At 35.9% G+C, this 15,378-nt stretch overlaps 1 protein-coding gene across 1 annotated transcript; it reads right to left on the minus strand.

The window, feature by feature from the left end:
* Positions 1-10,590: 10,590 nt before the first annotated feature.
* On the minus strand, positions 10,591-14,350 carry LOC132162170 (uncharacterized). Its single transcript, XM_059572434.1, has 7 exons — positions 13,843-14,350; positions 13,417-13,509; positions 13,002-13,146; positions 12,777-12,887; positions 12,614-12,696; positions 12,476-12,533; positions 10,591-10,852 (listed from the first exon to the last, which is right to left on the minus strand). Exons 1-7 carry the CDS (start codon positions 14,131-14,133, stop codon positions 10,773-10,775), a joined length of 861 nt encoding a protein of 286 aa, XP_059428417.1. The 5' UTR covers positions 14,134-14,350; the 3' UTR covers positions 10,591-10,772.
* Between the last annotated feature and the right edge of the window lie 1,028 nt (positions 14,351-15,378).

Here is a 15,378-nt window from a genome sequence, read left to right on the forward strand (position 1 = left end):
AAAAAAAAAAAAAAAAAAAAAAAAAAAAAAGGTATTGAGTTGAAGCAAAACTATATATTCTTTACCCCAAAAAAATCAAATAAAATAAAATAAATAATTTGATCTAACAGTCTCACTTTGATGCCAAGTTAGTTCATTTGAGAAAAGTATGACCCATACACAATAATTGAGGAGAGCTGCTGCTATACGGTTGTGGCAGAAAACATGAGTTTTCTGCCCACTAATCATCACATGACACATCAGCATTTTAAGAAAAATGCAAAAACTTAAAATGAGAACAAAACACCAAAACAAAAAACAAAATAAGGGCAGTCATGAAAGAACCACCAACCCCATCTGGTTGGCCGGCGCGGCCAACCACAGGCCACGGGGTGGCCGCGCAGGCCATCCCTAGGCCACCCCTAGGCCATCTCATGGCCACCCCATATGCTCTGGAGTGGCCCGCAAGACGCCCCCATGGTGGCTGGGGTGGCCGTGAGGCACCCCAGATGTTTCTGGGGTGGCGCGGGCCACCCCAGCAACATTTTGGGGTGGCGCGAACCACCCCATGGGTTAGGGCTGGCTTGCCGGCCACCCCAGAATGTTCTGGGGTGTCCTGCGCCACCCCACTTGGCTGACGAAGAGATAGAGGGAGAGAGAAAGCAGCGGTTCTGGGGGTGGCGGAGTGGCTGGGACTGTGATGGGTTAAAAATCAGGTGCATGTGTTCTCATTTTATTTTGTTGCCCCAAGCTGATTTGGCATTCAGCTATTGGAGGGCTAAAAACCCACCTTGTTTGCCATGACTGAAGTGAAGTTATTCCCATAATTGAGTCTATCTTTTATACTTGGTGTATGAGCTTATTTATAAGGGAAAAGGTAGAAATTAGGGTTTCTACCCCCAACTTGACCTATGAGTATTGTTGAGAGTTTAAATTGGACATGAGCTCTTATTATAGTTCAACTTAGAGTATGACTGTCAGCCCAAATTTTTCTAGTAGAGTCCCACTCGAGTTTGGATTGTGTCTTCCTGAATCAATAGCTCTGTGGGCCTATCGTTGACATTGAGGCCCAGGATATGATGAGCCGGTTGAGTGAAATTATATATATATATTGTTGACTTGTTGGCACAAGGGGAGGGAAAGGGGCCGGTGGAGGATTCAAACTAATGATCTCTGCTTCACGAGGTGTGATCCTCAATTAATTAAGTTATCCCTTGAGAACAATTTGAAAAATATATATTGAAAATGAAATATGTACCGTTTGAACCCCAATTAATTAGAACATGCTCTTTCTTTTCTTTTCTTTTCTTTCTTTTTTTTTTAAAAAAAATTTATAAGTAATTAGAACATGCTTATTTTGCTATATTACCTTTTTGGGGATGTGTTGTTCTCTTCTACTCTTCTAGTTGCAATCCCTGAGAGAGTCTCTTATGACACATATAATCTAAGAAGTATAAAACAACAAAAATAATAATAACATAATAATAATAATAATATCAACAATCATGATAGTATCTATAATTATATTGCAGATGAAATACTCATACACTACTATATAGTATATATGGGACTTTCATTTAGATGGGTATATATTAAATATTGCCTATTGCAATAACTTTTCAGGAACTAAGAGGTCACCATATTGGAAATATATATATATATATATTAAGTCGTTATCAGGAAATTAATTTGTTTAATTTGAAGTTACTAGAACTGCAAAGTCAGGCAATCAACAAAGGGGGTTAAGAATGTTAGAACTAGTGGCCTCTTGGTTTGACCACGTTTTATATTGTATGAATAGTGTATGATGATTTTTCAACTATATATTATATGTAATTAAATTGATTGAAAATCACTGAATAAAAAGAAAAATCAGTCCATGTGCTTGTCACATGCCATCATATATGGTTATAAATTAGAAACACATATATAAAGTCAAGAAGAAGTCATTCATCAGTCTCATTTTCTTAAATATATGAAAAATTCTCTCAAATTTCCATAAAACTACATGCATTTGTTGCGGCGACCTTCTGTGTGGTAACGAAAGTTAGAGACTGAACAAATTAAGGCGATAGTTTGTTGTTACTGAAATCAAACAATTGCCTCAATAAACCTCAAAGTAATTTTAAAAATTATATTTTTAATTTTATTTATCTGCCTGAGTTTTTTTTTTTTTTTTAAGTTCCACTTATCCTTTTGAAATCTTGGCAATGGCAACATAGTGAACATACTACCAAGTCTGATCTTCCACTCATTTGACATCAAATCAGAATTGAAAGCTCATTAATCATTATACTCAAATAATGGAAAATAGGTTACAGGACTAATTGACAACAAAAGGGATGAGCATCCCAACAACAAGGCCCAAAAGGTAAATGCAGTACAAATCACAAGGTGGTGACAAATGCAAAAGAACTCGATGAAGAGTCTATTGCGGTAAAGGTAACAACCACCGTTAAATGGTTGTTGCAGAGCAGGCATTGCAGATAACCGAATCGGATCCGTTGAAGGACGATCACCGGTGACAAAAGTTTCCTCCACAAGATCAAACCACTTCAAATCAGGGAAACGACAACCCACAACAAACAGAAAATAAAACAAAACACAACATAAACAGAAAATACTGGAAAACAACAAAAAAGCTACAACAAAAGTACAACCATTCAGAATAGTAGCACAACTAGATGAGAAGCGGATGAAGGTTTTTATGGAGCGCGTGAGATGCATGCGTCGGCAAGTGGGTGGCTGGTCAGAGAGCAGTTGGCAAAATCGAGAAGCTATGGAGCCGTGGAAGGAGGTGGGGAGGCACGTTTGGCAACGGGATCAACAGGGAAGAGTAGATCGGGTTTTGAAGAAACCCGATCTATAACCCAAGCGACGACCAGGAGGGAGGCGTGGCGATGCAGAACCAGAGTAAAAATATCATATTTTTATATTTTTATATGCATATTAATATCCTATTGCAGTAACTTGGAACTAATGAGTTGTTTTCTTATAATTATTTGTCATCATATTTAAAATAAAATAAAAAATAAATAAAGAAAAAACAAAAGCACTATGTACAAGTATAATCGAGAGATTAATTTACGGCAGTAAAGTCTATTCAAGCAAGTTGCAGCCCTTCCCCTCATGCCAAAAAAACCAATAAGGTTTGTAGTAAAAGCCACTCTCTCATTCACCGTACAATATAAAACATAAGAAAGAAAATGTAGTGTAATTTAGGTTGAAAACGTTTTTGGATTTACAAAGTGTTACAAAAAAATAATACAGTGAAATAAAATACGGTACCAGTACCTTATGAAAAAAAAAAAATACGGTACCAATACCTTTCTTGTACCAAAATAGGATCTAGATGAGTTATTCCATGTGTCTGGTTTTTTGAATTTTTAGCGTCTTCTTTTTCTAGCGGTGGAGCACGCTACTAGAGCGATGCCCACAATATCCATAATCTAAGTCTCACCGATTCAGAAAACCAAACAGAGAAAGATCGCTACTTTCACACTTTTGTTGTAGCAAGTTGTTTCACACACTCATTTTTCTATCTTTTCCAAGGCACCGGCTCACATCGATATGATGTTACTCACTCTTTTTTTCTTTTTCTTTTTTAATTTTCTATTCAAAGGGGGGGAAAGGGGAAATTAAAAATAAAAATAAGAAAAATAAGAAAAGATAAGATACAGTATTGCTACCTAAAAGTAGGTGGGAATGAATCAAATAAATAATCTAACCCAAATGGGTAATTCGGGCCGCTATAAAGGGCGGTAAGCACATGGACAAAGTTCCGTAAATGGAACAATCTACAAAACAACATAGAATAAAAAGGGGTATGACGTTACTCACTTAATACATTGTAATGGTTAATGTTTGGGCTGCACACTCATAGGTGCCCTTACTCACTTTACAAAGAAAAAGATTTTTTTTTTTTTTTTTTTTTTTTTTCCTGCAGGATGATAGATTCAAACGATTTATAGATTCATCCTAGCCCCATATATCTAATTAACATGCTCAAATAACTTTTTCCAATTGTATATCCCACTCCCTAAAAATTATAAGTGAAGTGATTGAGAATATCAATCTTGCAGGAGTACTTTTGAAGGCTATTTGGTCGTCCACCCATCCATCGTTGGGCATCTTCAGGCCGATCAAAATGATCTTTGGGCAAGGCCTATTAGTGGTTTTTTTGCTATTGAGGCCCAAAGGTGAGAGTAAGATGTGGCCTAGTTTTTTATTTTTCTAATGGAAAAAATAATAATTTAATGACATGGGTTATTACGAAATTAATTTATTTATTAATCGTATCTAATCGTGTCGGCCCAGTTTGACACGAATCCTATTGTACTAAACCCTATCTTTCTAATTTTGTGACGTGTTTGTGAATTATGTAAAAAATTATAAGCTCCTAACAGCAACAAGAAGAATAAGCATCCGTCTAAATAAGTTAACTACCTTGTTATAAACTTCGAATACTCATTTTAAGATGAATCTGGAATTTCTTTAAAATAATAAATTCACCAAATAGTAATTTTGTTTTAATCTTTTGAGTTGTTCTGCCAGATCAGTCGCTCAAGACATTATCTACCCGGACCTGATTAAAAAAATGGAATCACTTCATTTTTATTATTATTATTATTATTTATTATGTCAAGGAACCTCTCCAAGGTAGGACCTTTCGGACCCATCCCTACAGAGTAAACTCCGGTCCCGTGCACAAATGGAATCACTTCTTAAAGACTCGTTGAGAATGATTCTGATCGAACAAATTCTTTAATTAGTTAGTATAAATATTTGGTGGGTGATACAATCAGAGCCTACATGAAATGACAGTACCAACCACAATACTTATAATAGCTGACAGATTCCTACAACAAAATGCTAAAGTCCTCATAGCACTGCACTTTATGGATTACATGTACTCATTTAAAATCAAAGAATTGAGTACCACTATACTTCGCCTCCAAAGCAATGGTAATCATTGAAATACAGTACGCAGCACTCAGAGGGTAACCAGAAACTGAAAATAAAAAAAAATAAAAAATAGAAAAGAAAAGAAAGAAGAAGAAAGATCCCAGAGGTGCTTAGTTAGAAACTGAGAAAATATAATGTTCATGTTCTAAGAGCCATGTCTATTATGATATAGACAATTTCAAATCCGTACCTAGAATGCTCAACATGCGACAAAAATGATGATAAATCATATACCATGTATCATCTGGTCATCTTAATTCATTCCTGTGTAAAATTTCGTTTCGATTTATTTGCAATATGATATCCATCAAGCTTTTTACCTCAAACAGCATAAAGAGCAAACAGAAAGGGAGTATATTTTTTACAAGTAATTAAAGGCATCAAAATGCATATTTTGATTGGCAATTTCATAAATAATGTTGGGTGTAGTTTTACTCGGCTGTAAACGAGATTTATGCCTCAGGAGCTACACATGCATATGAAAATTTATTATTGCAGTTAAGACTAGGCAAGTACAAATTGTCAAATAACCTTAAATCCTTCTTGAATGAGCCCATGTGATTCAATTGCATTAGTCATTTTAATTCAATACCATATCAGTTTCAACCAATGAATACTAAGTTTACTGTCTCACCTAATTCTGTGTTAAACAAAATGTATTCATACATTTTAACAATACATAGATAGTTACTTAAAAGAGAAATGCTACGCACACTCCCACTTTCACTCACTGACGTGGCAGTGAAAATCACCATTAGATTTTGGATATATCACTATTGAATTTTAGATTCAATAGTGATTTTCACTGCCACGTCAAGGAGTGTGCACTTAAGAGTATGAGAGTGAGAGTGTGTGTAGCATTTCTCTTGCTTATGTGCATGTGTGCAAGAGCATGGATAGACACTCACATGGTGCACACCCACCCCACCTGAATTTTCTAATGTAATGTCTGGGTTATTAACAATAAGGGTTGATGTAGGAATGGTACATGACAAGTGATCAAATTCAGGTTCGGGGTTGGGGTGAGGGTTGAGCAATCCTTGCTCCATTTCACCTAATACTCATAATTCCATCACATTAGAGTTATGTTTATTTATCTGCCTGAGTTTTTTTTTCTTTAGTTCCACTTATTCTTTTGAAATCTTGGCAACGGCAACATAGCCAACATACTAACAAGTCTGATCTTCCACTCTTTTGACATCACATTAGAGTTAAAAGCTCATTAATCATTATACTTTTTTGTTTTTTTTAATCAAATAAGGAAAAGCAGGTTATAGGACTAGGGGTGAGCACCCCAACAACAAGGCCCAAAAAGTAAATGCAGTACAAATTCAAGAACAAATTCAGGATCTGGTCCAAAAGGACCAAACAGCAGGTAATGAGATACAAGCCAAGCTTTTCCATGGCCGCACAAGGGGGTGACAAATGCTAAAGAACTCGGTGAAGAGTCCATTGCGGTAAAGGCAACAACCACAGTTAAATGGTTGTTGCAGAACAGGCATTACAGATAACCGAATGGGATCCATTGAAGGACGATCAACGACGACAAAAGCTTCCTCCACAAGATCAGACCACTTCGGATCAGGGAAACAACAACCCACAACCAACAAAAAATCAAACAAAACACAACATAAATAGAAAATACTGAAAAATAACAAAAAAGCTACAAGAAAAGTACAACCACTCAGAACAGCAACACAACCAGAGTAGAGGCGGATGAAGGTTTCTGTGAAGCGCGTGAGATGCACCCGTCGGCGAGTGGGTGGCTGGTCAGAGAGCGGCTGGCAGAATCAGGAAGCTATGGAGCTGTGAAAGGAGGTGAGTAGGTGCGTTTGGCGGCGAGATTGATAGGGAAGAGTAGATTGGGTTTTGAAGAAACCTGATCTATAACCCAAGCAACGACCAGGAGGGAGGCATGGCGTTGCAGAACCGGAGTAAAAATATCATATTTTAATATGCATATTAATATCCTATTGCAGTAACTTGGAACTAATGAGTTGTTTTCTTATAATTATTTGTCATCATATTTAAAATAAAAAATTAAAAAAAAAAAAAAAAACGAAAGCACTATGTACAAGTATAATCGAGTGATTAATTTAAGGTAGTAGTCTATTCAAGCAAGTTGCAGCCCTTCCCCTCATGCCAAAAAACAATAAGGTTTGTAGTAAAAGCCACTCTCTCTTTCACCGTACAATATAAAACATAAGAAAGAAAATGTAGTGTAATTTAGGTTGAAAACGTTTTAGGGCTTACAAAGTGTAAGAAAAAAATAATACAGCAAAATAAAATACGGTACCAGTACCTTTCTTGTACCAAAATAGGACCTAGATGAGTTATTCCATGTGTTTGGTTTTTTGAATTTTCAGCGTCTTCTTTTTTCAACGGTGAAGCATGCTACTAGAGCGATGCCCACAATATCCATAATCCAAGTCTCACATATTCAGAAAACCAAAAAGAGAAAGATCATTACTTTCACACTTTTGTTGCAGCAAGTTGTTTCACACACCAGTTTTCTATCTTTTCCCTGGCACTGGCTCACACCGATACAATGTTACTCAACTTTAAAAATAAAAAAAAATAAAAAATAAAAAATAAAAAGAAAGAAAAGGAAACAGTACTGTTACCCAAAAGTAGGTGGGAATGAATCAAATAAATAATTTGACTCAAATGGATAACTTGGGCTGCTATAAAGGGCGGTAAGCGTAGACAAAGTTCCGTAAGCGGAACAATCTACAAAACAACATAGAATAAAAAGGGGTATGATCTTACTCACTTAATACATTGTAACGAGTAATGTTTGGGGCTGCTCACTCATAGGTGCCCTTATTCACTAAACAAAGAAAAAGAATTTTTTTTTTTTTCTTTTTTTTTTTTTCAGGATGATAGGTTCAAACGATTTCTAGATCCATCCTAACCCCATATATCTAATTAACATGCTCCAATAACTTTTTCCAATTGTATATCCCACTCCTCAAAAATTAAAAGTGAAGTGATTGAGTATATTAATCTTGTAGGAGTACTTTTGAACGCCATTTGGTCGTCCACCCATCCATCGTTGGGCATCTTCAGGCCAATCAAAATGATCTTTTGGGCAAGGCCTATTAGTGTCTTTTTTTTTTTCGTTTTGCTATTGAGGCCCAAAGGTGAGAGTAAGATGACAGATGTGGCCTAGTTTTTATTTTTCTAATGAAATAATAATAATAATAATAATATTAATATTAATAATAATAATGATATGGGTTATTACGAAATTGATTGATTTATTAATTGTATCTAATCGGGTCGGCCCTGCCACGAATCCTATGGTACTAAACCCTAACTTTCTAATTTTGTGATGTATTTATGAATTATGTAAAAAATTATTAGCCCTCTTTAGTATTTGCTATCAAGCAAGTAGTAAATTAACAACTAAAAATTAGACAGAAGGCTGACTTATAGTTGCTTCCATTAATGCATATCATGAAAAGTGGTGGTGGTTCATGGCCCATGACAGCCACAAGAAGAATAAGCATCCCTCTAAATAAGTTAACTACCTTGTTATAAACTTAGAATACTCATTTTAAGATGAATCTGGAATTTCTTTGAAATAATAAATTCTCCAAATAGTTATTTTGTTTTAATCTTTTGAGTTGCTCTGCCGGATCAGTCGCTCAAGACATTCTCTACCTGGACCCGATGAAAAAAATGGAATCACTTCTTAAAGACTCGTTGAGAATGATTCTGATCGAACAAATTCTTCAATTAGGCTCCATTTACTTCGACGTAAAATGATTTCGAGAAAATATTTTTCTCATTTTACGGTGTTTACTACGACATAAAATAGTGGTCAAACCGAAAATGATTTCGGTTTGACCAAAAATCCTTTACATTTATGGGGAAAATGGTTTACACTTTTTAATTTCGTAAACCATTTTCGCTGTTCAGCCCAAAAAAAACCCGACGCTCTTCTGATTAGAAAAAAAAAAAAAACAAAAAAACCCCCGACTCCTCACCTTCACGCACAGCTTCTCCTTCACCGTCACCTTCACGCACAGCGGCAGCTGCTGATTCTCCTTCACTTGCACAACTCATCTCTCTCTCGGCCGAGCTTCACTCTTCAACCCCGACGCAGGTACTCTCATCTTTCTCTTTCTTTGCTAAACCATATGTATGGAGCGATTCAAATCTACGAATTTCTCTTGGTAATTTTCGTTTGATTTTGGTTTCTTTTTCTGTTGGACAACTGGAAATCATTGAGCGATTTTGATTTTGGTTTCTTTCCCTATTAATGTATCAGATTTGCGATTTAGGTTTTGGGTCTAGGGTGTGGATTTTGGAAAATGAGAACTTCTGCGATCTTTGTTGTTATGGGCTGTTTTGGTTGTTGATTCTTGGAAGTTCTGACTTTGAGATGAACCTCAACCGAATGGGTTTTTGTTTCCTTTTGATTTTCTGGTTGTGTGATGGCAGATTGTGGTGGATTTTCGGTGGCTCTTGGCTCTTTGCTTGGTGTTTTCTCTATGTAAGGTCTTTGTTGGATTTTCGTACTGAAAGTCTTTTGTGTATTTGAGATGGAATAATTTTGGCTATCCAACTGTACTGAAAGTCTTTTGTGTGCCTAGATTAAAAGAAATATCAAGCTACAGTTTCCTTTATTTGTTAAAGTAGAAAATCGTCATAATTACATGACATACATTTTTTTAGTTGAATCTAAAAAATACATCAAAAGACTTTTCTAGTATCAAGCACTGCTTATTGCACTTGGTTGCTGAACTTCTATCATTTTTCCACACATCATATTATTGCACCATGTGAGACTTAAATTTTTTGGAATTTATTACTCATTTGTCACAGAGAAACAATTCATATATGATTTATTGCTTATTGCTTATTTTTATGTTGTTTGTAAATGGATGAAACAATTCTTTCGACAGTTACGACCACAGTTGCATCTGTTCTTGCTTGGTTGATAGAAGGTTCTATAGATCGATTAGGTCTATTCATCGATGTTTTAAGGTTGTACTTGGCGGAGTCTTGACGCTATATAAACATTTAATTAAACAACCTGACGTTTTTGTGGTTGAATTTTAGAATTCTTGGTATTTTTTATTTTTTATTTTTATTTTTCAAGCAAGATGAAAATAATGTACTTGCCCTTTCATATATATCAATCTTCCTAGACGTGGAATATTCGTAATATTGATATATAGACATTTTTAGATACAGTACTTTCAAAATACTTTTCTTTTTTCTTTCTGAAAAAATAGAAAATTCAAAAATATTCTCAAAAAGGTTGATAGTTTTTGTCAAATTTTAACAATCAAACATAAATTATTTTATATTAATATTTTTATATTTTGAATAAAAATTATATTTTATAGGTTAATATAAAATATTTTTAAAAAATTTATTTTCAGTACAGTTGAATAGCTAATATAAAAATTAATAGTTTTTAAAAAAAAATTAAAAAAATTAAAAATTGTTTTTGAAAATATTTTTTAAAATTTTCCGTGCGTGCGGTAAACACCGTAAAATGTTTTCAGTGAAAAACATTTTCAGGAAAAATGACTTCCCTAAAAATATTTTTCAACGAAAACCATTTTACGTCGAAGTAAACGGAGCCTTACTTAGTAATATTTGCTGGGTGATACAATCAGAACCTAAATGTAAATGACAATACCAACCACAATACTTATAATAACTGACAGATATTGCATAAATCCTACAACAAAATGTTAATGTTCCTCATAGCACTGCACTCTATGGACTACATGTACTCATTTAAAATCAAAGAATTGAGTACCAACTTTTTAAATACCATTGTTGAGAATAGCAGAAGAGAGTAGGGCTCACAAGATACTATACTTCGCCTCCAAAGCAATGGTAATCATTGAAATACAGTACGCAGCACTCAGAGGGTAACCAGAAACTGAAGAAAAATAAAAAAAAAAAGATCCCAGAGGTGATTAGTTAGAAACTGAGAATATAATGTTCATGTTCTAAGAGCCATGTTTCAAATCTGTACCTAGAATGCTCAATATGCGACAAAAATGATGATAAATCATATACCCTATATCATCTGGTCATCTTAATTCATTCCTGTGTAAAATTTCGTTTCGACTTATTTGCAATCTGATATCCAAGACAAATTCTCAAGCTTTTGACCTAAAACAGCTATCAAGAGCAAACAGAAAGGGAGTATATTTTTTACAAGTAATTAAAGGCATAAAAATGCATATTTTGATTGGCAATTTCATAAATAATGTTGGGTGTAGTTTTACTCGGCTGTGAACAAGATTTATGCCTCAGGAACTACACATGCATATGAAAATTTATTATTGCAGCTAAGACTAGGCAAGTACAAATTGTCAAATAACCATAAATCCTTCTTGGATGAGCCCATGTGATTCAATTGCATTAGTCATTTTAATTCAATACCATATCAGTTTCAACCAATGAATACTAAGTTTACTGTCTCACCTAATTCTGTGTTAAACAAAATGTATTTATACATTTTGACAATACATAAATAGTTACTTAAAGAGAAATGCTACGCACACTCCCACTTTCACACTCACTAACGTGGCAGTAAAAATCACTATTAGATTTTGGATATATCACTATCGAATTTTAGATTCAATGGTGATTTTCATTGCCACGTCAAGGAGTGTTCACTTAAGAGTATGAGAGTGAGAGTGTGTGTAACATTTCTCTTGCTTATGTGCATGTGTGCAAGAGCATGGACAGACACGCACATGGTGCACACCCACCCCACCTGAATTTTCTAATGTGATGTCTGGGTTATTAACAATAAGGGTTGATGTAGGAATGGTACATGACAGGTGATCAAACTCAGGTTCGGGGTTGCGGTGAGGGTTGAGCAATCCTTGCTCCATTTCACCTAATACTCATAATTCCACGACTTTCAAGATTTAAGAATCTTTTAAACATAATTTATGACAACTTTAGGAACCAGTCTTGTGAAAACAGAGAGAAGCTACTAAATGCTTGATCTGGGACAATTTCGAATGATGCAGCTCATAATCCTGCATTGGGTGGGAAAGACAAGGTGGGATTGAGCCTCTCTGTTACCCCTCCTACTCAGCCAGTCATGCATGTGTGCGCATTTAATTTTTACCAATTTCTGCTGTGTATCGCATTAAGTAGTAAGTTCTAATATTTTAGACACACAAAACAGTTGAGCTTTTCAATACTCAGTCTACCCAATTCGGGAAATTCTTCCCCACCCTCTTTGTAGAATGTTTCTCTTTTGAACTGCCCCGCCTGATATTGCAGATACCTTCAAATATAATATATCATTTGTTGAGTAATGTTACTTTTCACACCTATTTATTATACTCATATCACATCAGCTAACATGATGTGTTTTAAGTGGCTGGAAAAAAGGAGAGGAGGCTATCTCAAATGCATTAAAGTGATACTGAAAAACAAGAAGGAAATACACAACATGCACTTGAAGAGGAACATGAATGTTCAGAATTTCTACAAAAACGCAATGATGAAATAAGAAATCAATGTAGGATAAATTTACCTGATATAAAATCATCTGCGTAATCTTTATCAATTTTCCCATGGGCCATTGCACCAACCTGAAAACACACAAGTTTTCTCTCAGACAACATGAGTGTGTATTTTCATGTGTGTTAAGCACCAGTTAGCTTGAGCTTACCACAAAAACAAGGTCAACATCACTACCAGCAGAAGCCACATATTGGTTTATATTAACCAATTTATCTGAACTATGTGAGAAGCCTGATGTCAAAGCAAATATTAACATCAATTTCAGTAATGGGGTAGATAACATTGAAAAAACCATACAACTATAACCTCACCTATTCTGCGAGAGTTGATGGGTAGATATTGGGTTACAGGATTCTTGATCACACGCAAAAGTTTCTCACGCTTACCAACAGCAGAAATACTCAGTTTTTGTAGCAGCTGCACTGCAAAACAGCTGAAACTAGTCAACCAAAAGCAAAAATAACTCCCCCTAAAAAGAAAAAGCACACAACACTAGCAAGCTGGTTAGAGGGTTAAAAGGAACCAGCTGAACTTACACATGATACCAGCGAACCGCTTAAATGTCCTTGGAATACGAACGTATGGTTTAACTTCAATAAGAACACCTTTCTCAGTTCTCACATACACAGCTCGCAACCTCCCACTCTTATTAATTCGGCTATCCAAAATCATTAGGAGAGCCTGAATGCAGCAATGCTTAAGATCATTTACAGTTTGAAGTACTAGAAAATAAAAGAATTACATGAAAGATAGCTAATGAAATAAATGATAATGTAGGGCTTTCAATTTTGAAACAATTGCCTTATCCGCAGGACAGCAGTCATCATGATTGGTTTTTAAGATGTTATGCATAAATGGGACAGCATGTAATAAATAGCTAGAAAATTTCATAGCACATCAAGCGCAATGATCGGAGAAAAATGTCAGCCTATGATTGAAAAGTCCACTAACCTGATGAACAATGTCGGGCCTGTAATCAGCAGGATTTCTGTTATTTTTCCGCAAGAAATTGGCGTGGTCATCCGAGTTCAAGAGCTGGTAACTCTGTATGCAATATACTAGTTACAAAAAGAGAAAAAGATTCACAAAAAGCAATGAAACACCAACCACTAAGAAATCCTGGTAAAACCCATTACCCTGAGAATGTAAAATTCATAACACAATGCAACCCAAAACCAAATTTTGTATAGTATAAAAGAAAACATTGCAGCAAAGCCTGAAGAGACCCCAATAAAACTCCCAAAGCAAACGGTTAAACCCCAACCCCTGAGAGCCTAAAACCCATAACACAGCTCCTACATACAACCAAAAATCAAGATTTCATATTTGACAACATGTACATATGAAAAACAGAAAAGAAAAATGTAACTTATTGACCTTTCCAACTTTTGCCACTTCCAAAGAAGCCTTTTCAAGAATGAAGATGATCCCATCTTTGTTGGCATTCTGATGGTCACTTGGGGCGATTGGAATACCCTCGAGATCATTCGCTACCTCTTTTCCTTCTTCTCCTTCCTCTGCCTCTTCCTCATGATTACTTGTTTTCTCTGTCAAAGCTATTTTTGCATCTTGCCCTGGTTGTTCTGCTACTTCTCCTTCTTCTTCTCTGTCATAAACCTCTTCCCTCTTCTTCCGCTTCTTCCCCTTCACCGCAAAAGGCCGCACCATTGTTTCTGTGGCTTCCAACAAAGTTCTGAGCCAAATACAGAGGGAGAGGAATGATTCTCCTTAAACCCTAAACCTTTAAAAGTAAGCAGTAGCAGTCGCAGGTAGCGGCAGCAGCTCTATCGGCGCAAAGGGAGTTGCAGGCGGCGGTAGGTTAGGGTCTTCGAAAAAAGCGTATATATAACTACGAGAAATAGTGTGAGAAATCACTACATTTTTATTTTCTCAATTTTTTTATTATAACCTTCAGCTCGGGTTGGGCGGGTTTTGCCCACCCAGAAATTTAGGAGTTGGCGCGGGCTGGGGATTGGCCATTTCCAGAACCCAGCCCGCAACATGCGGGTTTTGAAATTCTAGCCCGTCACTCGGCTACAAGTAAAATATATCAGCCGGCTATCGGATTTGCGGGACAGATAATATGGTTTTGGCGGGGCGGGTTCGAGACAGAGAGCATGAGTCAGAGAGAGCGAAAGAGGGAGGGAAACAAAGAGAATGTGAGTGAAACATATGGAAACAAAGAGAATGTGAGTGAAACATATGGAAACAAAGAGAGTGCGAAAGAGAGAGAATGAAAGAGATTCAGGAAGAGATTAACCTGGATGTTGGTTGATCAGAGTTCCGGTGGACGCTAAGCCCGGTTGCATGAGAAACTGAGAGCATGAGTTTGAGAGGAGAGGAGACCGTGAATCTGAGAGGAGGCGATTGTGAGAAGGTCCGTTTGGGAGTGCGTTTTTAAATAAATAATTTGCGTTTTTAATCCAAATTGCAATTTTGGAATGTTTGGAATTGCGATTTTAAAAGTGCAAAATTTTAAATCGTGAAAAAATCTGCGATTTCTATAAGCTGATTAAAGGGTACTTATTTGGAAAAGTGCAAATTCAAATCAAAATCACAATTTTGCTTTAAAAAAATTTGGCGCAATATTTACCTATTTGGACATGAAACCGCAATTATATGGTAATGTTATCAAAACACTCAGTTGATAAAAAAAAAATACTTCTTAACATGTTTTACCAAACGCTTGTGCGATTTTAAAAACGCAATTTTTAAAATGGCACTATCATAAATCAACCCATTAAATGCTCGGCAATCCTCGGGCCCAATCTAAGCATGGAAAGGTCCAAGCCCAGTAAGATTTCGGGTAACCAGGCCCGAATCCCCAGCTTCCGAGACCTACATATCCAAAACCCATAAGACCGAGACCTTTGAAGCCGAGATAACTCAGATATCTTAGAAGATACAGCTGTT

This window comes from Corylus avellana, chromosome ca9, assembly GCF_901000735.1.
Source record: "Corylus avellana chromosome ca9, CavTom2PMs-1.0".
In the NCBI taxonomy this organism is placed as follows: Eukaryota; Viridiplantae; Streptophyta; class Magnoliopsida; order Fagales; family Betulaceae; genus Corylus; species Corylus avellana.